Here is a 27,417-nt window from a genome sequence, read left to right as displayed (position 1 = left end):
CCCATTCTCCATCCCTGAAATGGAGGACTTTCCATGTAAAGTGTGACACGTGGCTTTGACTGAAAAGTTATAAGAAATGTTTGTGCTCAGGGAATGATCATATCTGTTGTTGGAGAATTTTTTTTATTAAATGTTATTGTGGAAGGTTTGCCCCGCCCCCCCCCCCCGCTTATGGGAGTGGGAGAATGCTCATAATTTGAGGAGGTGGGGAAAGGAAGAGATATATTGAGAAAAAAACCTATGGAAAACTGCCATATTCCCAATCACATCAAAAAATCAATTGCAATTCAGCTAGTAGCTGCCAGTGAAAGAGCAATGATCATGAGCATTAGAAGCAGCCACAAGTCAGTTCTAATTCATCAGGTTTTCAAATATAATAACATAGCCCTGCCTTCCATGTAATCTGTTGGATAACAGCGTTTGCTTCGGAGTTCCTTGCATAAACCTCTCCACTCATTCCGTGCTGAGCTGTTTCTAAGAAGAGATTGTGAGAAAATCCAATTGAGAAACACACTCTTGAAGAAGACCCGTGAGGCAAAAGCAAAGGGCAAAAAATTGCAAAGGAAATCCAAATTCAAGACAAGCTTTATCTCCATGAAGCAAGGCTCATATTTCAAGTAGTATGTGGAAATGACTAAAGGATTTATTTTACAAGCAGTGTCTCACCCTGAAGCAAGGAACAAGATGGACTTGGCCTTAACTACAATGAGAAACTCTTTGATGAGTGAAGAACATTATTTTATTTTATTTTTTAGCCAGAGAAAAAGTTAAAATGTAGCTCTGGATACAAATCAAAGGAGCAAAAAGAGTGGGGGGGGGAATCCATTTTTGTAAGTGATAGTGGAAATAGTAGAAGAAGTAGTAGTGAGACCTGTTGCTGACATTTAAATAAAATGAAAACACCTACGAAGAGATCGACAACCCTTCATTTGTTTTACTGAGGATGGCTGAAGTGGATTTAAGGATGCCGGGTACCCCATTTTCTCTTTCTTTTTCAGGTGGTGGTTTTCTTGCAGTTTATGAAATAGGTGTAATTCAGGGCTTATTGGAACAAGCACCCGAAATCTTGAGATCTGCATCAAAGGTCTATGGAGCATCATCTGGATCAATCATGGCAGCAGCTGTGGTGTGTGGACTTAGTCTTGGTAAGCAGTGTATAGGTTTGGATTATTTTAGATGTTGCTTAGAAAACTGGGTTTTCATGGATGGGTTGGGGATGACTGTGATAGGGAGGATTGTTTCTCAGAACCAGCCTTCAGACTTTCATTCCCCTGTCAGTGTAGCATAAAGAGGTAATACTAAAATCTCACTGTTATATGGAGATAGTGTTGCGTAAACTGAGATGATCTGAGGTGTTCTCCTAGAGGGTAACCCAATCTTCCTTCAGGAACGGAACTAGACCACACAGAGGAGTTTTAAACAGATTTATTCTGTGGAATAGATCAGCAGGGGGCTTAAGAGCTCAAATCACTACTGATGAAAAAGCAATTCTAACACAGTCTTTTTATACTTTATGAAATACAGTAACTTGACTGAAACGCCTAAACTTTGCTGTTATTTCTCGTCTTGAAGCTGGCTCCTTCCAGGATGCATGTTCCCGGATATTGAGATCTAGCAGCTTACGAGCTACACATAATTTATATGTTCCTGTTGCTATTTTCATTGTTCTTTGACCAAATGATTACATAGGCCTAAAGTTCAAGTAATGGTCAGCATATTTGATACAGACATGCAGTTCAAACAGCGGACAGTATCATCACAGGCATAGTTAATTCAGACATACAGAATCATACAAGATAGAGTCACTTTAGTTCATTTCCCTTACAATAGTAATAATAGCTTAGATTCCCATTGTCATCAAAATGCCAATTCATCGCTATTCCAAGATCTGATTCTGATATTGTCCAGTGAAACATTAACAAACAGATATTCCAATGTGTTTCAATCACAAAATCTTCTTTGCAGGGGTGAGTGGGGAGGGGAGGGGAACCTAGTTATATCTTTTAAATTATATCTTTTAAAAAAGCTGTGGAGTGTTCTGAGCACTACTCAAAGGATAGCTCTGAAGAAGGTCTTGTAATCAATATGCACCACAGTATCTGCCTAATACATTGTTGGACACACATTGGACTCAGTCTGATCTTTTGTTGATACAGTGTTCGTCTTTTACTCTGGGACATTCATATATCTGAATATATTTGGAAGAAAATATAGCTAGAATGCAATTGTGAGTGCTCAGATATAATTGCAGACATGGATGTGTTTCAGCATAGTTGCATCAATGGCAATGAAGCTGCTTTGATACACCAGCTACATTTAGCTACACAGTGATCCAGACTGTCATCAGTTATCCATTTGTTTTATTTAAAGCATTTTACCCCACTCTTCAGCCAAAACGGGCCCTAGTTCCATTACTGCATATTGATGTCCTTGTGCCAGAATATCTGATTATCACAGTTACTGGATGCATTCACAGGTAATGCTAAACTACAATGTATTTGGTTTGTTGCTTAAACCAAGAATTGTCCTTCAGATGAGCAAATAAACTATGGGTTGTTTTTCCTATTTCTGGTTTGTTTCTCTCCCACCCATTTTGCCAGCCTTCAGAGCAGTTTTGTTTTCAGCTGTTCTTGCTGGGTGCTTCTGTTTCAGGGCAGACAGCAGTGCAAACAAGCCTGGGATAAACCATGGTTCTTAGAATTTCAAGATCCATCTACCACAGCCAGCTGCAGAAGACAGACTTAAAGAACAGGGTACCTCTGAGCACCCCCTGAGCCTAAGAGTTTGTTTTTAGTACCAAAACTGAATTCTGCTTACAATTCTTTTGCACAAAAAGCCATATCTGAGGTGCTTCCGGATGGATAGCTCCTAGTTCTACCAATCCAAAGGCATTGTGCAGCTATTAACTCAGTTTGGATGTCATAAATGACCCAGTTTCTTAACTGTGGATTGTTGAAAATGATGCAGGAGTGAGCAAGTATGCTGGTTCTCAGCTACCTGCCTGCCCCCACCGCAATAAACAAGTGAGAGACATTCCTGAGTTCTTTATCATGACATCCAAATCCAGAACTCTCGGTTAGTGGGGGAGAAACAACCAGAAATCCGAGTTCAGATATTATGTCAAACAACCCAGGTTGGACTACCTTTGGGTTATTTATCACAATGGGAGTAGCCAGCTGGTTGGAAACCAGCACACTTCCTTGCTTTTGCTCATTTAAATATACCACAGGTAGTCGTGACATGTGAACTGGCTCATTATACCTTTCCATCCTTAATGTGTTTTTTGGGGCAAAGTAAAAAGACCACCTGTACAAATCTGAGTTTGAGGCAGGGTGATTGCACAGTAAAAGCCTTGCCTAGAAGCACTCTGTGCTTCCCCAAACTCTCTTCATTTCAACAGCCTAATTTGGGTAGTAAAAGTCATTTTGTAGTTAAACAACTGGCAATCAGAAATCCTTGTCTGTCTATGGCAAATCACTCAGAAAACTACCGGAAGAACCTGCTCTACTTTCCAACTACCCTTATCCTAGAGGTCTGTGGAAACAGGGGGAGCTGAAATTGCACTGCCAGTCTTTACTGTTGGAACTGTTTGCAACCGTGAAATCTTTAGGTGGTGAGTTGCTTAGCAAGGAGCCTAATCCCATTGAAAACAACCACAAAATTGGTTAAGGTTTGAGCAGGAACAGAATGAACAAGCCGTTCCTTAAAGAGTGATAAATATATTTTTAGAAAATTGCACATAGTTGTGTAACGAGAGCAAAGAAAGAGGGGAAAGCTATTCCTGTTGTCCTAAGAGAGAGTTATTTCAAGGGGTTCCATGTTCTGTTGACCCCTCATTGCAGGAAAGCCATGGTCTAATTGAACTCACTGGCTACTGACTCCACATGGGTAGTTTTCATTTAATGTTTCTTTGGCTATAATCCTGAACACATTTACTTCCTAAAAAACCCTGTTGAATTCATGGGATTTACCCCGAATAAATGTGTGTGTTAACTTCATTTCAGCCTGGATGGACTTCTAACTGGACGTCTTCTCAGTTAGCTCTCCCACTCTAAAACATTGGCTTCGATTCAGGAGTTTAGGAACCTGTTGTTCTTCTTCGTGGTCTCTGTGCATCACACATATGGGCTCTGCGCCTGCACAGGGCCAGCTTCGGAAACTTCTCTAGCTGAAAGTCTTTTAGGCGGGAACCCCTCCCCCACCGTCCACTGAGCATGCTCAGGGGTTCCCGCCCAATTCCCTCAGTTCTCTTCAACCGCCTGTAGGGTCAATAGCTTGTGGAGACGTGTGTGGTATACTTTACCTCAGCTGAAAATATTCTATTTTCCTTCTTGTCTTTTCTCTCCAGTTTTCTAATCTTTTCTATTTAGTTATTATACATATATATATATATATATATATATATATATAGAATTCGTTTGTTGTTAGTTAGCCTTGTGGCTTATGGCACATCAAGGCCTCTTCAAGAAGTGCCCCGTTTGCGGGCTGAAGATCACGCTAACCGACGGACATTCCCTTTGTTTGCTTTGCTTGGGGGACACACATTGTGGAATCTTGTGTGTTTTGTCTAAAATTCTCGAGGCAAGCGAGAAAAAACCGATCGGACCGCCTTTGGGCGTTGTTCTGAAAAAAAGGCGTTGGAGGCAGTGGAGGTACCGAGAGGATCTCGACGCTCCAAATCTCCTATTATAATGGAGTCTATGCCCCAACCTCCTCCCGCGCGGAGTGAAGCCTTATCGGTTCCCCCTTCCTCCTCTCAGCCGCATCAACAAAGGCGGTAAAGAAGATTTCTAAGAGAGTGAGAGAGCATTCTGGGGCTGACAACCCCAGAAAGAAAAGAGCAAACTTAAGACGGAAAATGGGAAGAAAAAAACCATTGAAACCGACTTTGTCGGTACTGAGGAGCCCGGTACCAAGCACTTCGGTACCGAGGCATCCGACAGGGCACAGGACCCCGATGTCGAGCCTTTCATTGCAAAGGTCTCCTCCGGAACCGATAAGCCCGATACCAAGGCTATCGCTACCGAGACCATTTTTGATACCAAGATGGGCGACACCATCCGCACCACCGGTATCGAATTCTCTGCCCCAGGCAGGGCACGGTATCGGCTCACCGATACTTTCTCCGCTGCAGATCATCACAGTACCAACAGATGATCCCAGCGCAAGAGCATCGATTTCAGAAGGCAAAATTAGAGGTTCCTCCCTGGATAATACCGTACCTGATCGGGGTCCCAGTTCCCCTCGGTACTGAGAGTAACCACAGCCCATCGATACCGACGGACGTCGTTACCAACAAGTGCCCCAGCTAACGCCGGTCGATACCAAAGGCTATCGATACTGACATACGCCTACTTACAGATACGACCGGGGTCGTTCACCGGCTTTAGCTCATTCAGGTCCTCAATATATGACCTATGACGAGTGACATCTGTCCCCTCCAAGAATGTGGGACTATTACGTTGATTGGCAACCTCCCTAGTATCCTCCGTATTATTACGAGGATTGGAGACACAGAAGGCACCAAGATTACTATTATCAGTATCCGTAGGAACGGCAACACGAACCGTACCCGCGTTTCCGCCAACTACCCTCCAAAGCGATCTTCCCTCCATCCCTCCCAGAGGATGTCTTGGCCATGCCACCACCGCCTCTACCATCTGTACCGAGGCACGCTCCACAACCAACGCAGACCGCAGTACCAACCGCTTCGGTACCATCGGAAGCATTGCAAAAGTTGCCTACATCAGACATGGGACTGGATGTTCCATTGGAGGAGGATTACCAATCGGACTCCTCACAAGATACATCACCACCAGATGACCTTGTGGTCACTGCAGACGTGGTGTCCCCTTCAGAGGACTTAGCACACTTTACTGATAAGGTACAAAGAATAGCAAGGTCATTCAAATATCCCAACCTATAGAGAAATCTAATGACCCAGTTTACGATGATGTATACTGTGGGTCATCAACCCCAGTGGCTATTCCATATTTGCCTGTACTGCTGCGCACAGCACAACAATCATGGAAGCTGCCCTCCTCTATGCCACAATGTCGAGGAGGCTAGACAACATATATTTATAAGATGCAGGACTAAATTGTCCCGTTCCTATTTACATACAAATAATGCACCAGTGGACAAAGAAGGCCGTAGGTGCACGGCCTGGGGAGAAGAGTATACTCTTCTACAGCTTTATCCCTTCGTGTGCATAATTACCAAGCCACAATGGAAAAACGTAAGTTCTTTTTATGGGGGAATATTACATCTCTCTCCGGATTCTTGCCAGATGACCAAAGGGAACTGGCAGATGTTTTTGTATTGAGGTTATGAGACTTTCTCGACAATAGCTTAATACAGCACGCCACGCTATGGACTGCGCCTCAAAGCCATGGTAGTTTCTATTGCGCTACGAAGGCATGTGTAGCTGAGGTCCGCAGGGCTGTCCCAGCAGGCACGCACCCGCATAGAGGATCTGCCGTTCGATGGAAGCCAGATCTAACCACTACTGTTAGAGTCCCCATGGCTGGCCTCCTCAGTAGCAATAATAACTAGGTTCTTCAGTACACTGAAGCCTCTCGATACCGAGACTTGCAACAATATAACTAGCTTCTTCAGTGCCTAGCCTGTGACCTCTCGGTACCTAGATTGAAGCCTCTCAGTACCGTGACTTGCAACAATATAACTAGCTTCTTCAGTGCCTAGCCTGTGACCTCTCGGTACCTAGACTGCTCTCAATACCGAGAAACAATATAACTAGCTTCTTCAGTGCCTAGCCTGTGACCTCTCGGTACCTAGACTGCTCTCAATACCGAGAAACAATATAACTAGCTTCTTCAGTACGGAGCCTGAAGCCTCTCAATACCGAGTCTGGCAACAATATAACTAGTTTCTTCAGTACCGAGAATGAATCCCTCAATGCCGAGACCGGCAACAATGTAGCTTCTTCGGTACAGACTGGAGCCCTCGATACCAACAGTGGCAATTACATAACTAGCATCTACAATGCAGACGCTGGAATTCTCTATGCTGACACTGGCAATGAACATAACTGGCTTTTTTGGTACCAAGGTTGAAATTTTTGGTACTGAAAATGACAATAACATAACAATAATGTTAATAGCTCTTTGGTACAAACGCTGAGACTCTTGATACCAAGAGGGCATCTCGCATGCAGCTTCAATGTCAGAGGGTGAGATGTAATATCTCTCCCCTCCAAAGCCAATGGACATCTGTCCACCACATCAGGCAGTGTATACCTTGCAAGCTAACCACCTATTTCAAGGTCCCCATTCCAGAGTCTCTACGCTCTGAGTGCTTTGCTTTCAATGGAGAACGTTTTATTACCATGATGTCTGATGTCATCATTCTTGGGGCTCTCCCCCCCCCTTGGAAGAGGAGGGCATACAATGTTAAATGGGCCACGTCTCCTGAGAATACCATACAAGCATGGATACTGGCTTTAGTACCGTGATGGGGATACGTACAACCGTGATCATTGTCATTGCGACCGATTCACAGGGCTCAGCTGTTACAGCCACAATGCGTCAGCACAATTACTTAGCTCTTCCCCATTCCACCCCCATTCCATGGGACATTAGGAGATCAACTTGGGGAAGATGAGTTAGAGCATAAGAATAGACCTGATTCCCTTCAATCCTTTGAGGACTATCAGTCGGTCTCAACATTGCTCTCTTCTGCATCACGTACACAGGGCAGAACCTCCTTTGGAGGACTTATACCACTTCCCGGTCATTGAGGATGACCAGGCTTGGTATTGAGACACATAACTAGGAAAATAAGTGCAGGATTTTGTATCTCATGCTGTACGTACTGAGAAGCCAACTCCAGTGTTGATATTTTTCCTCCCAACACTGCTTCTGACAGTTAAAAATTCCTGGAAGGGCCCTTCTTTGATGGCCCTGACATTAGAAAGTGCAGAATCTTTAAAGTGCAGTAATGGACATGGGTTTTTTTCTTTATGCACCCGTGTTCCAATTCTATGTTAGTTCATTTAGCCCCAAGGGGAGTTTTCAGAACATATTCATCTGCTTTGGGCCCCAGAGTCATACACTATCTAGTTATGATGTCCAGATCCAACTTTTCCTCTTGTCAGCAACTTTACATGACCCGTCACTTCACTGTGAGTTGAGAGCGATGGTGCGCGCTCTGGCGCTTCGCATGCATACCTATGATTAGCAGGTCTCACTCTGTGAACTAGATTGAGGACCTCCCATCCGATGGTGAAGGATTGTTCAGTCTCATTGCTTATCTCGTGTCCTGCATCAGAACCAGCAAATTACAGATGACACACTGTCCTTCTTAATGCTGCTCCTCAAGAAGGGAGTAGGTTTTGCCCCATACACATAAGTATGCATACTTCCATATAGCCATTCAGAACACTCGCCAGAGGTACCTTGGGTTTATCATAGGTACCGATATGTCCCAGTTTGGGTGCGTCTATGGACCTAAGCACAGCCCACTGAATGTTTGCAAAATATATGGCAGTTCATTGCCTACACAGGGTGAAAGTCTACCTATATTTAGACAACTGGCTTCTAGTGGCATCTTAGAAGAGGATGCTATCGAAGGCAGTGGGAGTAATCCTCAATTTATTGAGCTCTCTGGACCTCATAGTAGAAACCACAATGTTAGACTGTCAATCCTTACCCCCTGATATATGGGACATAATTCTAGCAGCTAAGAAACAAGCGACTAGAAAGTCATATGCTACCAAATGGGAAGCTCACTCCTCCTTTGCACTAAGCAGGAATGAGAAACCCCTTTCAGAGCCTATTTCCACCATCCTCACTTTCCCTTTTTCCTTGTTAAAAGAGGCCTTAAGTTTCCTCACTTAGAGTTTATCAGGCAGCGATTCTGCCTCACATTTATGGATTTAGGGCTGTTCGGTCTTCACTCATCCACTGGTTAAGCGCTTTATGAAAGGGATGAAAAATACAGTTCCACCCCTTTGTCCCTTTGTTCCGCAATGGATCCTTTCCGTGGTGCTTAAAGCACTGTCTGCCAAGCCTTTCGAATCGTTGGCAAAGACAGATTTGCGTTTACCGACTTTAAGGTGGTATTCCTTGTTGCCATAACATCTGCTAGATGTGCATCAGAGTTAGCGGCACTCCGTATGGACTCACCTTATACGGGTTTTCATGCCGACAAAGTGGTCCTTAGACCGGACCCAGCTTTCTTCCAAAGGTTGTTTCTCCTTTCACCTTGGGCAGGATTTTACTCTGCCAAGCTTTTTCCTTGCGCCGACAACTCTTCTTGAGTCGACACTACATATGCTGGACAGAACTGTGACTCTCCGGAGATCCCTAAGATTTTTTGTTTGTTATGGGTCAAACAAAAGGGACTCCAAGCATCTCCGCAGAGAATATCTGCTTGGGTTTTTCAGACTATTAAATTAGCCTATGAACTTGCTGGCCCCCCGCTGAAGGGGAAAGTGCACTCTCACTCCACCAGAGGAGGGGCCACTGCTACAGCTTTTGAAAGAGGTATTGCCATACCGGACCTCTGCAAAGCGGATACCTGGTCGACACCTCTGACTTTTGCCAGTCACTACCGTCTGGACATCAGAGCGCGTAGAGACTGTGCCTTTGGGCGTGCCGTCTTATCGGCAATCCGTTGAATTTTCATCCATCACCTGACACCACCCACCTCCGGGTAGTCAGCTTGTTATTCACCCATATGTGTGATGCACAGAGACCATGAAGAAGAAAGACAGGTTGCTTACCTGTAACTGTAGTTCTTCGAGTGGTCATCTGTGCAGTCACACAACCCTCCCACCGTCCCCACTATGGTGTCATTAAGTTTTGATCACCTGGTGGTTCTCCTCAGTGAGACTGTTTAGGCGGTTTCAAGAACTGAGGGGATTGGGCGGGAACCCCTGAGCATGTTCAGTGGACGGTGGGGGAGGGGTTCCCGCCTAAAAGACTTTCAGCTAGAGAAGTTTCCGAAGCTGGCTCCGCGCAGGCGCAGAGCCCATATGTGTGACTGCATAGATGACCACTCGAAGAACTACTGTTACAGGTAAGCAACCTGTCTTTAATTTGGGCTCCAGACCACAAGACGTTCAAGGTCTCCTTAGTTACAGTTGTTAAGGCGGTGTCTTTATGATGACACTTTGCAGTTGCTTCCCCCCCAAAACCCTGAAGCATCATTGCTGCGGGGTGGGAATGCTACATCTAGATGGCAGGAGGGAGCACAGACTCAAGCACGGCCAAATAATGACCTTACTCGGACTTGTTATGTATCCTCCCTTAATATCTAACTAAAACATTTATAACTGCTCTAATTCCCAGAGATCTTCAGGACACGCGGATATTTTTGATCCATCTAATCTGCCTGCCTGCCTGCCTGCCCCTTCTTTCTAGAGCAACCTCTAGGGTCACTGCATGACCCTTGAGCATATGAACTGAGCATACTTGGTTACCCTAGCCCCATTCCAGCAGATGAATGCTTAAATTATGCTCATAGATAGCAACAATATTAATCACATGTGCAAAGCTCATTGAGCACAACAACATTAATCACATGTACAAAGTTCATTGAGAGCAACAACGTTAATCACATGTGTAAAGCTTCTCCCCCCACAGAGGCAAGTTGCAAGTTGGGCAGATATTTATCAAAAGGAGGTATTCCATCATGTGGAGATGCGATAATGGTTTAGCTAATTGTTTACAGTTGCTAATCTATAAAAGGACCATTGATTGGGAACAGTGTAGAAGTTGTGACCATTTCTAACCATTTACGGAACACAAATTAATTCCTGCGCCTTTTCCAAATATTATTATTATTATTTATTATTATTTATTTATATAGCACCATCAATGTACATGGTGCTGTACAGATAACACAGTAAATAACAAGACCCTGCCGCATAGGCTTACAATCTAATAAGTGTAATACCTGTAGATAGATGAATACAATCCATTACATGTTTCCCTATTGCAAATTAATTGTTGTAGTATGCTTTAAATAATGTGGATTTTTATATGTTGGCTACAGTTAGCAGTTTCAAATTGTGACTCATCTTCCCTGATGTGGTGTTAAATTCAGCATGCAGTCTAAGCAGAACTAGACATTGGATTTGCAAATAACTGGTCCCAGGCCTGCATTTGTGATGATTATCGAAATGTGGGAGGGGGTTTCTGACCCCCGTCCAGCACCTCCCTTACAAATGCCTGGCTATGAAATTACCCCTTCTCCTGCCTGGCTTAGTTCTGGTTGTGACTGCAGCTGAAGGGGATGGGGATGTTTTAATTAGTGAAGTTAAATGGGTAGAGAAGAATCAGCAGATGGGGAATAATTAAGCACTCCCATCCTTCATTTCTTCCTTGCAAATGTCTCCCTTCATTAGCATTATGGGGAAAACACAGTGTTGGGAGCGTCTAGATATGAATAAAGGCAATCAAGAAATCTAGGAATTTAAGAGGCAGCTGGACAACCATCTGTCAGGTATGCTTTAGGGTGGATTCCTGCATTGAGCAGGGGGTTGGACTTGATGGCCTTAAAGGTCCCTTCCAACTCTACTATTCTATGATTCTATGCCCTCCAGATGTTTTGGTGTGCAACTCCCAAGGCTCCTGGAGCTGAAGTCTGAAAGAGATGGTGGGCACCAGGTTGGGGAAGGCTGTCATATATTGTAAGTGCTCTTTCAGTGAAGCTTTTCTCCCATGGTTGATCATTTTATTTTCTCTTGTACAAGAGCAGAGTTAGGGATGTTGGAGGAATCCATTTTGGGGGTGAAGCTCACTGAGGTTTTGCTAGCTTGGCCCCCCAGATGACAACTTGCAGATCCCTGAACTGACTTGACTTGGCTCACGCCAAGTTGGGCAAACTTGTAGTTTCCTGCTATTTATTTTTTTAGTCCAAATCCTGATTTACACAAATTTGCAGCTGAGATCATTGATGGAAATTGCAATTTGCACAAAATTGCAGTGGTGAATAGTACAATTTGTGCAAAATTGCAGTCATAAATGGTCCTTTATGCCTGCATTTAAATTGCTTTAAAACGCAGGCACAATTATCACAATTTCTGTAAATATTCATGGACAATTGCAATTTCCCTAAATATTCACAGAGAGAAAAAAGACACAAGTTCTCACTGGGTGTCCACTGACGGCGGACCATCTGGCAGCTCTCCCCACACGCACGCAGAGGGTCAGGCAACTGGTGGGAGTCTGATGATCAGAGTGCGAACAGGATGTGGGGGAGTTCACCTATACGCAGGGTATTTTCACACCACCACCACCACTTCTCCTCGTCCTCCTCCTCTAAACAAATTGGCTATCTTTCCATATTAGGCAACTCTAACAGTCCTGACTAACATGTCCAACCTAATAAATGCTTGCAATTATTATTTTCCTCTGACAGATGACTTAAAAAGTTTTTTTTATGGAGCTGCAAGAGATGTCAGGAGAACCATTCTTGGTCCCTTTGCCCCCGGTTGCAGTGTGGTTCGGACCATACAGAGCAGACTGCACCAAATTCTGCCAGAGAACTCCCACCAGATGGCCACAGGAAGACTTTATGTTTCTCTCACTCGCTTGGTAGATGGCCAAAATGTTGTGGTTTCAGAGTACAATTCCAAGGAGGAGCTAATTCAGGTGATAAAAATCCCTGCCCACTTTTTCCCCCTTTCCCTTTTTTAAAGCTCTTTGTTGGTTAAAAAAAACCCCAACCCAAATAAATCTCATCTAGAGTTTGAACTAAAACAACACATCCCTCTTCTATGGGATATAATTTAGAATAAAAGGAGTATGTAAATTAAGGGATAAACTTCAAGGAAAGTAGTTAGGACAATGAGAAAAAGTAAAAGTTAGGATTGTTTTGATTCTTATATAAAATGTGAAAAAGAGCCAACTTCAATCCTGTAAGGAACCCAGAAGCAGAAGCCCCTATTAAGGTGCAGGATTTTAGCCTCAAGTAGAAATGCTCTTTGATATATCAGTGCAATACATCTTCTCTCTTCCCACAGGCATTGATCTGCAGTTGCTTTGTTCCAATCTATGCTGGATTCATCCCTCCCTCCTTCCGAGGTGTGGTAAGTTTACTTTAGCAAATTATCAAGTGGAGGTTGGTTATTCCATGTTTTAAGAGCGGACTCAGATGCTCACAGGCAGTGGCCCATTACAGAAGATCCAAGTACTGAGAAGCTACATTAGCTGAGAACTGGACCCTGCCTTATATTAGGCTAGTTGGCAGGAATAGATGACCTTCAGGTTCATCACCGTTATATTATTCTGTGCTTTCCTATTGCCTGTCATCAATTTTCTCCTTCCTCAATAAAGACACAAGCAATTTAATCAAGGATCAGTGCAGTATTAGAATGCAGCTTTTTTCAGGTAGCACTTCTGAGACAGAAATACACATCCCTTACCTACCTACAGCCCTGAGACTTCACTGGCAATAAAAAGGAGGAAAGAAAGAAAGAAAGAAAGAAAGAAAGAAAGAAAGAAAGGAAGGAAGGAAGGAAGGTATAGAAGATACCTTTGGAACGAAATTATATGCCAGCCCTAATATATAGTTGTCTTAAAAATGCTTGCCCTTTTACTAGTTCTGCTTCATCTGTATTTCACCTAACTTATCTATTATCATCTCAGAATATTCCTGTTGCTTTCCTGCAGCGGTACATTGATGGAGGCTTCTCTAACTTGCAGCCTTGTTCTGATGTGGAAACTGCTATCACGGTGTCTCCTTTTACAGGAGAGATTGACATCTGTCCTCGGGACTGTCCAGCCATCTTCTACTGCTTGCACGTCATACATGGCAGCATTCAGGTCTCCATAGAGAACTTGCACAGGATTGGCTATGCCCTGTTCCCACCCAGTTGCCTGGTAAGTTGTCTCAGTCACCTGTTTATCTGCCCATTAGTTTGAATCTTTCTACATGAAGCTTTTATTGTGTGCTTCTCATTATCAGTCACAGCAGTCTGTGGGTCTTTTACATGACATCGTCATCCTCCGGGGCCTCTCTCATATTTTGCAACCATTATTGCAGGGTTTTTTTTTCCTAACAAGGAAAATGTGTGGTATTTTTTCTCAGTCCCCTCTATAACGCCATACAAATGTCGTGTTATTGTACAATTCCACTATATGACAGCACCACCTAGTGGTTGTATAATGGAATATATAGAAAGGCAGAGAAAGACCACCACCAGCCTGGACAAAATTACATGTAAAGGAGATGATCTTAATCCCGCAAAGAATCTGGAATCAGAAGCCTTGGTAAAGCTGCGGGTTAAAAGCTTCACATAGAAAAGCTTTTTGTCAAAAAAGATGAAGCCAGTAGAGTTTGAGTCACCACCTGCTCTCTTCTCCCTCTCTTCTTTCTTTTTTATTGCATAAAATTAAGGGAGTGGGGTTAATAAAAGGTTTAGAAATGAGGGTAGGGAAGAGCACCAAAAGGGAGAGAGAATGCCAGGCAGGGCTCTGTGGAGTAGAGTGTTTATTTTATACAATCTGAAAAGTTTATGTTAACATTGCCAGACTCTGATCTAATTCCTAACGCCACATATTTGGGCATATCTCTGTAAGTTGTTCCCTAAACAGCAAATAGAAATGTAGTGAGATGCTTACATCTTTTGTGTCTTTGCCAAGTGACAATTGCTGCTCAAATCCAACAACCATCATTATATCCTAGTTTGGGCCTTAGTTTGCTTAACCTTTGCAAGGTGTAGCCTGCAAGCTGAGAAACTCCTTTCGTGGTATTTTGCAAAACATAACATTCAGAACCAACAGAATGGAGATCCACAGTACCTTGGTTGAACTAGAAGGACAAGTCAGTCCACACTACTTCAAGATCTTGCTTCAGGATGGCGGCAGGTTTAAGCGAGGATGACTGTACTGGAAATGTTCCGTTTGTTTTGTGTATGGGTGTGTTCAGGCAATCATGTAGGGCGAAGAAGCCATTGTGGCTCATCCCCCACCCAGCACATGCTGTGCGCAACCGCTATTTGCATATTTCCCCACGATGCAGCGCGCAGTTGGCATGTCATCTGAACTCAGCGTGCAAAGTGAAAGGGGTGGCTTCGTACCCACCCTGCAACCTCTACTGTATGTTGTAGGTTGTAGGGTGGGTATGAAGCCACCCACGCTGTGCCCTGCACCAGGTTCGGACTTAATGCCAACCTACCTTGCATCATGGGGACTGTGCAAATGGCAGTTATTGGGGGCAGGGAGCCTCCTGTGCAATCAGTCATCCAAACCCAGCCTGTGCAAGCCTCTGTAGTCAAAGGTGAGGAATCTGTCTAAATATGCATCAGATTGCGCCCTTAGTTCTTCTTAGTCCTAATTAGGCATGCTTGCAATCCTTGTCAAGATCCTTCCATTTGAGTTGAGTTGCTCAGCCTTTGCAATGCACAAATGTGCTGGTTCCTTGTTATGTGGTCTGTCTTTCCACAGGTTTTGAATGAATTTTATTCACAAGGATATCAGGATGCCATTCTCTTCTTACACAGAAACAGTAAGTGTTACCCTGTAGGCAAACGTAGTTCTTTACACCACACACTTTCTCCACACAAGAACAATGATGAAGCTTCTTGGCTTCAAAAATATGTACAATTTGTCGGAAGGAAACTGGAAAGACCCAGATTTATTGTTCTGTTTCTCATAGAACAGACATGCATTTTGGAAATGGTTTGTTACAGTTTCACACTGAGGTGTTTGTTGGAGAAGACATGTGCCCCACGAAGGCATATTTATTTACTACAAATAGCCCTTGTTAAACTACTTGACTTTTGATGTAACAGTTCTGTGAATGAGCTCCACTTCACTAATATCCTTAATTTGGAGCCAAATGGACCGTTACTTGTAGAAACATTTGGTTATGATGAGTATATATTGATGGCTGGGGTGGGGAGGAGGGCCCATGCTGTTGGATTATTTCCCGAGAAACCTAGTATTACCAGTAGTATGATGAAGAATATTAAATTCCAGGAGCAGAACTGCCAAAGTGCCATGATAATTGGTTCCTACGATCCTCCCATCTGAAACCCTATTGAAATTGAAAGCTTGGATTTGAACCCATCTGCTGTAACCAGTTCTAAATCTCCCCAAGAGTCCCAGAAATGCTGTTTGAAGACAGAGGTGGTTGTGCTGACAATGTGATTGGGTTTTGTATTTCTTCAAGGAACATATATTTATCATTGGCTGTTTTACTTCTGGAAGACCTGTTGTGTGGCTGGGTTCACAGGAACGCAAGTGAACAGCATTATGTATTTTTGGAGAGATTTCTGTACTGTTCACACAGATTTAAGTAAGAGGATCACATTGTTCTGTATCCAAACTCAGTGAATTAACTGTGCACTTATGTGCAACTCATCCTCCTATCTCCCCTTGGCCTAGGGCAGGGTGGGGCAAAGGTAGATTAGGATCTACTGGTAGGGGATTGGCAAGGTGTTCTGACTCCCAATTGTTTAACAGTAGCAGCAACAAAACAACTTTTTCCCATATAAATGGGGATGATGAAATAATATTAAAAAAACTGGGGTAACCAGGAACTGTCTTTTGTGTGAAAGGACTTGAAGCTCAGCTCAATTCTGATACCAAGAACAAATTTCTAGAACATTTCTATGCAAGACTTTTAGTATGCATTTGTGATTGCTTACTCACAGTAGTTTGTGGGTCCTTTATAAGATGTCATCATCCTCTAGGTCCTCTCCCACTCTTTGCAACCATTTTTCCAGAGGAAAGTCTGCTATTATTTAGAAAACACGTTATAAAACCCTGTGTATTCACGCAGTTCTGCTAAACCACAGGGCCATCTGGTAATTGTATAATGAAACATATAGAAAGGTAGAGAAAGTAAACCCCTTGGGAAAAAGGACATGTAAATAAGCCAATATTGATCCCACAAAGAATCTGGAAGCAGATGCCCTGGAAAAGGTGCGGGACAAAAGCCTCATGTAGAAATGCCTCCTAGGCTCAGAATTCTGTTCATTCTAAACTTTACAACTGGCTCTGTTTGGGGTGCTAGTTAAAAGCAAAGTGTAAAGGAAACCACACTCAGCCAAACCAGCTGTCCACTGGATTTTGCACAGATCTTGGAATAAAGCACACAGCTCTCAAATTGAAAGGGTTAGGCCCAATCCTTTATTGAAATTGGAAGGGTAAGAGGCAAGCAACACATCAGATTAGCTACTAAAATTAATACAGAAATAACACCCTGAACCCAAATACCAGCAATATTAATACATTGTTACAGAATATACTTCCCCAGCCAGGTGTCCTTCAGCTCAGGCGCCAGGCCCCACGTTTGGTAGACTTTTATGGCCACTCAGCTATTCTACTCCCCCCTCCCTCCGGATGGGCCATTTTTTTCCCTTCACAGATGCAAATTGCCCCAAGGCCACTTCTCTCACCTTGACGGAGCCAGGAGATGGCCTCGCCCACGGCCAGGTGGAGAGATAAGCGGTACTTCTGCAATTCTATAACAGACAATAGACAATGAGTAAAATTCTTAAAAACAGCAATTCTTTGTACACTTAACCCCTTCCTTACACTTTCCCCCTCAAGATGGCTTTTCTAGAAAAAGCCATCTTCTCAGTAAAAATCTTTAATTTTTATTCACTCCCTCCCTTTCCCCTTGGTTTAAGCTCTGGGACAGCCCATCAGCCACCACATTCTCTCTGCCTTTGATGTGGGAGATTGTAAATTCAAAGTCCTGTAAGGCCAGGCTCCATCGCAGCAGTTTTTGATTGGTATTCTTCACCCTGGCTAACCAGCACAAGGGGGAATGATCGGTTTGGATCGTGAATGGTCTTCCCCACAAATACGGCCTCAGCTTGCCTAACGCCCAAACGATGGCCAAACATTCCTTTTCAATGGTCGCCAAAGCCCTTTCTCTCGGCAACAGCTTTTTACTGACAAACGCCACCGGTTGCTGCAGCCCTCCGTCTCCTTTCTGCAGCAACACCGCCCCCAGGCCCGCTTCTGAGGCGTCCGTCTGAACCACAAACGGCTGGTCAAAATCAGGGCTTTCAAGACCGGGGCACGTTGCAACCGATCCTTCAACTTCTCAAACGCCCTTTGGCAAGCCTCTGTCCAGCGGACTTGCAGCGGCTGCCTCTTTTGCCACAGCTCCGTCAAAGGAGCGGCCAGCTGGCTAAAATTTGGCACAAACCTCCGGTAGTACCCAGCTAGCCCAAGGAAAGACTGTACCTGCCTCTTAGTCTGGGGACGCGGCCACTGCCTGATGGCCTCCACTTTGGCAGCCATCGGTTTCAGCGCCCCCCGCCCCACCTTATGCCCTAGGTAGGTCACCTCTCCTCGCCCAAACTGGTATTTGGAAGCCTTCACGGTCAACCCCGCCTCTCGCAACCGTCCCAGCACCTGCCCTAGATTTTCTAGATGTTGTTCCCACGTGTCGCTGAATACGGCCACGTCATCCAGATAAACACACGCAAACGCTCCCAAGCCATCTAGGACCCGATCCATTAGCCTCTGGAAGCAAGCCGGTGCAGACGAGAGCCCGAAAGGGAGAACCTTAAATTGGAAGTGACCCTGCGGAGTAGAGAAGGCGGACTTGGCGGCCGCATCCTCATCCAGCGGCACTTGCCAATATCCCTTAGTTAAGTCTAACGTCGAGATAAACTTCGCTTTCCCCAAAGTTTCAATCAAATCATCCGTGCGGCGCATAGGATAAGCCTCCATGGTCGTCACGCTGTTTAATTTTCTAAAATCCACGCAAAAACGGACAGATCCGTCCTTTTTTGCCACGAGCACGAGGGGAGAGGACCAAGGGCTCTGACTCTTCTCAATCACTCCCATAGCTAACATTTCCTCCACTTCCTTATTCACCACCTCCAACTGTCTTCTGTTTAACCGGTGAGGTGGCATGTGGATCGGGGGGTGTTTACCAGTATTAATGGAGTGCCTAGTCAATGATGTTCGCCTGGGCAATCCCGAGAACAACTCCCTAAACTCTCCAAGCCGCTGCCGCAACTGCTTCCCTTGCAGGGCGCTCAGCTCCCCGGGAACTTGAATTTCTTCTACCCCCTCCATTCGCCGCCAACGGGCCAAGACGTCCAGCCCGGCTCCATCTCCCCCTTCTTCTTCACTGCCCACCTGACCAACGTGCACCCCACGCTCCCGAAACAGCTTCATCATGTTTACATGAAAGACTTTCACCCGCCGTTGTTTATCTACATCCCGCAACAAATAGTTCACTTCGTTCAACTTCTTCTCCACTACTAAGGGCCCCTCCCAACGCACCGCCAATTTCTCGGGCTTTACAGGTTTCAACACCAACACCTTTTCTCCCACTTGGAACACTCACCGCCTGGCCTGCCGATCATACCACCGTTTCTGAGTCTGCTGGGCCTGCTCCAAATTCTCCTGTGCGGCTTCCCCTACCTCCTTCAATAAATTCTGCAGCTTTTGCATATACTCCACTACCGACACTGGGGCCGGGGAGGCACCATCCTCCCACTTCTCCTGCAACAGCTTCAAAGGTCCTCACAACTCCCTCCCAAACACCAATTCATTCGCCGAGAACCCCAGGCTATCGCTTTTCGAGTCCCGGGCGGCAAAGAGAAGGTAGGGCAGTGCCTGATCCCAGTCGGCTGCGTGCTTCACCGCGTAGGCCTTTAACATTTTCCCCAGGGTCTGATTAAACTGCTCCACCAACCCATTCCCTTCATGATGATACGCCACTGCCACACACTGTTGCACCCCCGCCAACCGCCACAGCTCTTTTAGCAGGGCTGACATAAAATTTCCTCCCTGGTCATGCACCAATGTTTTAGTGACCCCCACCCTGGTAAATATAGACATCAGGGCTTTGGCCACCTGGGGGGCTGAAATAACTGCGAGCGGCACTGCCTCCGCATATCGCGTGGCGTAATCCACCATGGTTAAAATATATTTCTTTCCCCCTCGGGTGGCTGGATTAAAGGGGCCTAAAATATCCACCCCCACCTTTTCGAAGGGTACTTCCATAATCAAGGACGGGTGTAGTGGGGCTTTAGGGTGATCCCGAGGAAAGCCCACCCGTTGGCAAACTTCACAGGAGTTACAAAAATCTTTTACCTCCTGAGCCACCCCTGGCCAGTAAAAGTCCCGACTCACCCGCTCCAGTGTGCGGCAGATTCCCAAATGGCCCCCCCACAACCGCTCATGGGCCATTTCCAGCACCTTCCCCCGCTCTGACTTGGGCACCACCAGCTGTTTTCGTTCCGCTCCCCCTCCTCCTTTCGGCGAAAACCTGCGGTATAGCCTGCCCCGTTCCCACACAAACGTGGCTTTTCCCATTTTTCCTCTCTCTCCCCCGGGACCTTCTGCGGCATCCTGACACTCTTGCAGAGAGGGGTCCTGTCTCACTTCTTTGAGGAACTCTGGGGTTACCTCCTCCCCTTTCCCCCCGCCTTCCTGCGCCGGTTCCCCCTGGGTAGCAGGGACTCCCTCCTTTCCTGGGGAATCCTTCCGCTCCCGGGCTGCTTTTCCCCGGGTCATGACCGCTAGCTGGGTTACTTTAAAACACAAGTCGTTGCCCAGAAGGAAAGCTGGCCCTTCCCGATGCGTAAGGATAATTAGCTCCCCCTTCCACCCCTGATACTCCAATTTCACTCGGGCCAGCGGTGCCTCAAAGGGGGGTGCTCCATACGGGGTCACTTTTATGGTTCAGCCCACCAAACTTTGTCCAGGTTTCAGCAGTCCTACATGGGCCGAACTTAAATCTGCGCCGGTATCTCTCTGAGCCCGAATTGTCTTCCCATTGACCACCACGCACTCACAGAATGTGCGACGACTCCACTGGAGCTGCGCCGGAGTCACCAGCCGCATGGAAATCGCATTTGCTGGCTCGGGACTCCCAGATGCCGCGGCGGCCTGGGCCATTCCTGCTGATTCCGCTCGCATATGCTCCCACTCCAAGTTGGTCGCCTCGCCACCACTATCATCGCTCCAGTTGGACCCAGATGAGGGTGGCGCCGTCGGTGCCGCAGCCGCTCGCACCCCGGGTGATGGTTTTGCCCCTACGGCTGGTGACTTAGCGGCTAGCTTGGGGCATTCCCTCTTCATATGCTCCTGCTCCTTACAGTAGAAACACCCGCCGCTGGGGTTTCCACCTGCCGCTGCTGCTCCGCCCTTCTCTCGCCGCTCCTTGGCTGGCCACACAGGCTTCTTCTCCGCAGGGCCCACGCCAGCCCGCCCCTCCGGCAGCCTCGGCGCCCCACCAGCTCCCTTCCGCTCAAACGCCTGCAGCCGGTCCGCCATCTTGGCCGCCTCCATCACGGTTCTCGGATTCTTCTCTCCGACCCATGCATCGAACTTCTCCGGGAACTGCCGATACAGTTGTTCTTTAGCCACCAAATTTTTTGCTCCTCTCAAGTCTCACACCCCTTCCGCTTCCATCCAGGCATCCATGGCTGTCACCATCCTAGTGGCAAAGGCCGAAAAAGTTTCTTTCGGACTCTTGGTCAGCCAGCGAAACTTTTGCTGGCAGTGCTCTGCTGTTAAAGCGAACTGTTATTTGGCCAAGCTTTTGAAATACGGATAGCTATTACGCAGCTCCCACGGGATGGTAGCCACCATTTCTCGCAAAGTTCCCGTAATCTGCGGCCTCAGCAAGCTCATTCTCTGGGCTACTGGCACCCCCATCTCATCACACGTGCCTTCGAACAGGGCCAGAAACGCTCCCACATTGTCCCCCTCCTGGAACACGGGGAATGCCCTTCTATCGATCCGTGGGCCGGGGTTTACTCCCCTCTCCATCAGCTGCAGTTGCTGAGCCATCATTTCCATGCAATCCGCATACATTCTCCGCATCCTCTGCTCCTCGGTTTCCCCGCCGTTCCCGTTCATCCTTCCTGCCGCTGTGGGACCCACATTTTCTGACCCTTCTCCTCCGGTCCTTCGGGCTCCTACGACGCCGTGGCCTGCCGTGAACTGGACCCTTCCTGGACTTCCTCGGCCAACAACTCCGCCGGCATGGACGTTCCCAATTCGCATTCGTACCACGCCTTGTCCGCCGCCTGTGGCATCCACCACCGCGCTGCCGAACGTCTCCAAACTGTCCCCTCGAAGCCGGGTGTCTCCTGCAATCCTCACCCTAAGGTGGCTGCACTGGACTCCCCCCCTGCTTCTCCCCGAGGGTTTTCTCCATCCTCTACTCCTGGAGCTTCTGCTCCCTGAATCTGAGCTAATTCTTTTTCTCCCAGAGGCATCCCCTGCAACATCCTGGCTGGACTACCTTTTGCTGGTTTAGGGTTCAGTTCCATCTCCTGCTCTCCTTGTCTTGCCAGCATTTATTCCTCCAGATCTGTGTCGAATCCCAGCGCTGCCCACCATGTAAAGGAAACCACACTCAGCCAAACCAGCTGTCCACTGGATTTTGCACAGATCTTGGAATAAAGCACACAGCTCTCAAATTGAAAGGGTTAGGCCCAATCCTTTATTGAAATTGGAAGGGTAAGAGGCAAGCAACACATCAGATTAGCTACTAAAATTAATACAGAAATAACACCCTGAACCCAAATACCAACAATATTAATACATTGTTACAGAATATACTTCCCCAGCCAGGTGTCCTTCAGCTCAGGCGCCAGGCCCCACGTTTGGTAGACTTTTATGGCCACTCAGCTATTCTACTCCCCCCTCCCTCCGGATGGGCCATTTTTTTCCCTTCACAGATGCAAATTGCCCCAAGGCCACTTCTCTCGCCTTGATGGAGCCAGGAGATGGCCTCACGCCCACGGCCAGGTGGAGAGATAAGCGGTACTTCTGCAATTCTATAACAGACAATAGACAATGAGTAAAATTCTTAAAAACAGCAATTCTTTGTACACTTAACCCCTTCCTTACACAAAGTAGTTACAACAAGCTTACAGCCTCCCATCCCTTGGAGAAACCCTGCTTCAGGTTTGCATTATAAGAGTCTTGCCAGAGAACTGTGTAAATCTCATCTAATAAATCAGTTAAGTTACGAAAACCGGCATGAAACCTTAATTTATTAAGCAAGGATCAACAGCCAACACATATATAACACTGCTTCCCTTCCCTTCTGTCCCAAAAGAAACATGTTTATTGACATTAATAAACAGAATTATTTATGTCAGAATTGGTTCTGCTTCCTGCTAGGAAGTCAACCATAATCTGCGCCGTGGGCAGATCAACCAAGGAAAGGACACTGTACCATTCGCACCAAAAATGGTGTAGGATTTAGAATAAAGTTGAGATAAAAAGAAAGTGTAAAAAGAAATCCCAGAATCCATATTAGTATAATGATCACACAAAAATTGTGCAAGCTTTTATTTATTTATTATTTATTTACAATATTTATATACCGCTCCCCATTGAAAATTTTAGAGTGGTGTACCAGATAAAATGAAAATAAAAACAGACTAAAACACTTAAAACAGATTTTAAAAGAAGCAAATACAATGACACATGGCTAGACATTAAGGAAAGGCTTCCTGGAATAATGATGTTTTCAGGAGGCACCGAAAGGAGTACAAAGTCGGCGCCTGCCTGACCTCCAGAGGCAGGGAATTCCACAGGAGAGCCACCACGCTGAAGGCTCTTCCCCTGATGGACTCCAATCGGAGGATGGATCTATGTGTTGAGTAGAATTTTACCCACAGAGGATTAAATGATTGTAAAGGGTTAAAAGCTTTGTAATAGTGTTTCTGGACTTGGCAAGATTGCAGCCGGAGCGTGGAGGACATGGCCTACGTGTCAGACGTGGACAGAGGAGAATTGGGTAATTGGACAATTAAGTATGTTGCAATACTAGTGGTGAAATGTATTTAAGATGCACAGTGTTTAATGGCATCTTGTTAGGTTTATGTTTAGGTGATTAGGTGTTAGGTGTTTGGAGATCCGTGTTGATGACGATTATGATGACCATGCGTGTAAATGAAAGTTTATACTAAACTGATAAGAAAGCCTCAGTAAAAGAACTTTACTGATGAATAAGGACTGTGAGTATTATTTATACCCCTCAACGAGTCTCTCAAGGTAAAGTGCAAGGACTTTGCAGCCAAAACTTGCGTTGGGTGCTACACACTCTGTTCTTATCATTCGGGTAGGACCACCAGGAGCAGACCCTCGGATGACCTCAGTGACCAGGCAGTGAAACAGAAAGGGGGTTGAATCACCCCTTTGCACCCACAAAATCTGCTTCAGAGTGTTGGGGCACCCTCCAGAACATAGTGTGTGTGTAAAGGACTGTAGGGAAGAGGAGAAGCAAGTCCTGTTGTGCAAACAAAAATCGACTTGCTTGTCATTGGATTTCACTCAGTGCCCTCAATATATAATACTTGATCTGTGGGTTGAACATGCCTACTAAAGCTCATAAACCCCAACCTTAAGACCTTTTCCTGTTCTTTAAAAAAGAGGCTTTTTATGCCACTGTTTGTTTGATTCTTTCTTGTCAGATATTCTTGAAATCAGTTACCTTGCCAAGACAGTGACATTTGAGTTTGTCGGTGTGTTCAGTAAAAAAAGTTTGTTCCATGCCGGTGAACAGGCTTCCTGCCAAGCACCAGGAATGGGGGTCCTCAGCATTTCGAACAGGACAGCTTCCGAAGGCTTCTCCAAGCATCCTAATTCTGTGACGAGGATAACACGCGAAGCAGGCAACAGAATATTGCAGCGACTGCCCTCGCATTGTTCAAAAGGTAGGGAGCCCAAGTGTTACGTTTTCTGTTTAGTTTTCACTAACCACTTATGCAATGCTCTGTGCACAGTGACCAAACCTTCCAGAAACAAGGCCATGAAGACACGGAAAGGAATTTTAGATTTCATTCTTTGGTGAAACGTTCGCTGGCTGCTTTTATTCTGTATGACCACAGGTGGGAACTTCACCAGGCTTATAGCCATCACACCATCATATAACCACTGAGAGAGTTATCTTCCATGAATTTGTCCAATCCCCTTTTAAAGATGTCCAAATTGGTGGCCATCCCTACATTTTGTGGTTTTCCATAGTTTAAGGCTTCCTCTTATTGGTCCTGAATCTCCCATCACTCAGCTTCATTTGGAAGGCCCTGGGATCTAGTATTATGCAAGAGGGAGACATTTTATGCATGATGTGGAGAAAGGAGAGAGAGAAAGAGGTGTTCTTCTCCCTCTTGCCTTTCTCCATACCAGGCATAATTTTATAAACCTGTTATGTCCCTGCTTACTTAATTTTTTTCTCAGTTAAAAAGGCCCCAACCAGTGTTTAGTAAATGTTATTAGTTTAAATAGCTTTTTATGGTTTCCGTGAGGATAGGTTCAAATTTCACCCCTCCCATGAATTCACTAGGTGGCCTTTGGCAAGCTTATTGTCCTCAGCCACCCCCCACCCCACAACTGCGGTGTGATAATATTGACCTATCTTTCTTATTACCGTATGATAATATTGACCTACCTTGTAAGGATAATTGGAATTATGTATGAACCCTAAAAAGAAGACAAAAATGCTAAGTGATGAGTTGGAAGCAGACTTGGTGGCTGTCTTTATGTGATGTTCCCAAACCCCGCTATTTCACTGCTCTGGGGCATCATCAGCTAATCTTGAAAGTGCAGGGAAAGTGTGGGGTTTCCAGCACCAGTCATGTCCCCTGTTGTCTGTCCAGGCGGATGGTGACAAACCAGGTGTTGTCATCTGTTTGGCCACACCTCTGCTGCACTCCAGAGCGAGGCTTAGGGGCTGTCTTGACATCACCTTGCATGTCCTTGCCTCACTCCGGAGAAAAACGTTGGAGTAAGTCTCCAACTTATTTTCTCTGCAGCTTCGGTGGAAAAGCCCCAGTTTGCGTATGCGGTTCCTGCTGTGTTGTATAATCGTCTCTGTGCCACAACACACCCACCCCAGGGCTTTCCAAGCATTTAGACATTTTATTACATTTATATACCGCCCCCCAGCCGAAGCTCTCTGGGCGGTTCCAGAAGCTCTCTGGAAACTAATCAGCTAAGTTTCTCGAAAGAGCAAAAGGAATGCTCTGATTGATAAGGAAAGGATGCATTTTTCATTTTGTTAGGCCAAGCATCTGTTTTAACAGCCATTGGCTTTACTTTAGGTACCATTTTTGGTCTCCTTTAGAAAAGAAATTGAAATATGCTGGGCCAGTGGCAAAAATGGATTGGTTGAGCCAGGACAGAGCCTTTTGATGTTCAGGGGATTAATTATAAGATATAGCTGTCAGCCCAGCTCTGAAGTTAACTGGGGTTGTTGTTGTTGTTTTAGAGCTACTGAGCATAAGTGGGAGCCTGAGAATTTGGCATCTAGACTTCTTAGCCCTTTGAAGGCTGTTGCTGTGGGAGTAATTGGGGGAGATTTGTGTGTGTGTGTGTGTGAGAGAGAGAGAGGTGCATCTTTTCTCTTTAAGAAATCATTCATTTTAATATTATTTCCCCTACCACGCATTGGATTTTGCTTGTGGCTTCAGCTGTCTTGCACACACAGAGAAGGTCCGGATTGCTAAGTTCAATAACTGGATTCATGTTGCAGCAAATCATATCCATGAAAACCTCTACAAGAATGGCATGGTCTTTCTGTAAAAGGTAAGACTATCATTCCTAATTCTTTGATGTGATGAGTTTCTGATCTCGTAGTTTCAACTGCGACATAAGAAGGTAGTATTTTGTGTGGACCAGATCAGAAATATAGCTAGCTATTTCTTTGCCTAGCTTAGAATTAAAATAACTGTCATATATATAATAGGCCTACTTAGGAAGCAGCCTGATACTGAACGAGTTGTAGAAATAGTCTGACTTGGTAGCTTCTTATATCATACAAGGTCAGCCGATTTGTCCATCTAGCTTGATATTGTAAGGGCCCAATCCTACTTGGATGCTCATCAGCCTCCGAACTCAAAGACGGACAGATATCCAATGCAGAGCAGAAGGTGAGGCAGAGGCAATCTTTCCATCTCCCCACTCTGCATTTTAGCTGGACAAGCGTTTTCGCCCATCTAGCTGAGGTGTCGAGAAGGGGGAGGGACGGAAGTTCATATCTCTGCTTCCCCAGTCCCCTCCTCACACCCACAGAACCATCCGCTTTCCTTCCTCTCTGAAGTTGCATTTGCAACCTCAACGAGGCAGCCAGCATGGTTCTTTCCACACCAGCTGCAAGGGGGAGGGGGAGAGTACAGGGGAGGGGAGCTCGGACTCCCAGGTCCAAGGTCAGAGCACTGTCTCCGACCTTGGATCCAGGCCCTTGTCTATACGATTTCAGTAATGCTGCGGCCAGCAGCGTGAGCCGGGGCACAGCCGCATTGACAGTCCTTTCTAGTGTCTATATGGAAAGGAGTGCAGTTGAGGGTTTCCAGGCGTTGCTGCCGTGCCCGCCTACCTGAGCACTCACAAGACTGGTCCAGGGGTGCCTGGGAGCATCCGCTCCCTCTCTTCTCTGGTAAATGGGGGTTTTAATGGGAAAATGGGGCTGTTGTGTTTTTCGTTTTGTTTAGCTGTAAATGCG

At 45.7% G+C, this 27,417-nt stretch overlaps 1 protein-coding gene across 1 annotated transcript; it reads left to right on the top strand.

Annotated features, from left to right (window-relative positions):
• The first annotated feature begins 943 nt into the window (after window positions 1-943).
• LOC134406419 (omega-hydroxyceramide transacylase-like) lies at window positions 944-26,498 on the top strand. Its single transcript, XM_063137880.1, has 7 exons — window positions 944-1,145; window positions 12,388-12,620; window positions 12,992-13,057; window positions 13,641-13,850; window positions 15,417-15,477; window positions 24,389-24,631; window positions 26,404-26,498. Exons 1-7 carry the CDS (start codon window positions 944-946, stop codon window positions 26,496-26,498), a joined length of 1,110 nt encoding a protein of 369 aa, XP_062993950.1.
• Window positions 26,499-27,417: the final 919 nt, after the last annotated feature.

This window comes from Elgaria multicarinata, chromosome 1, assembly GCF_023053635.1.
Source record: "Elgaria multicarinata webbii isolate HBS135686 ecotype San Diego chromosome 1, rElgMul1.1.pri, whole genome shotgun sequence".
NCBI classification, from domain to species: domain Eukaryota; kingdom Metazoa; phylum Chordata; class Lepidosauria; order Squamata; family Anguidae; genus Elgaria; species Elgaria multicarinata.
Note: the sequence above shows the minus strand (reverse complement) of the source record. Positions and strands in the feature narration are given on the sequence as shown.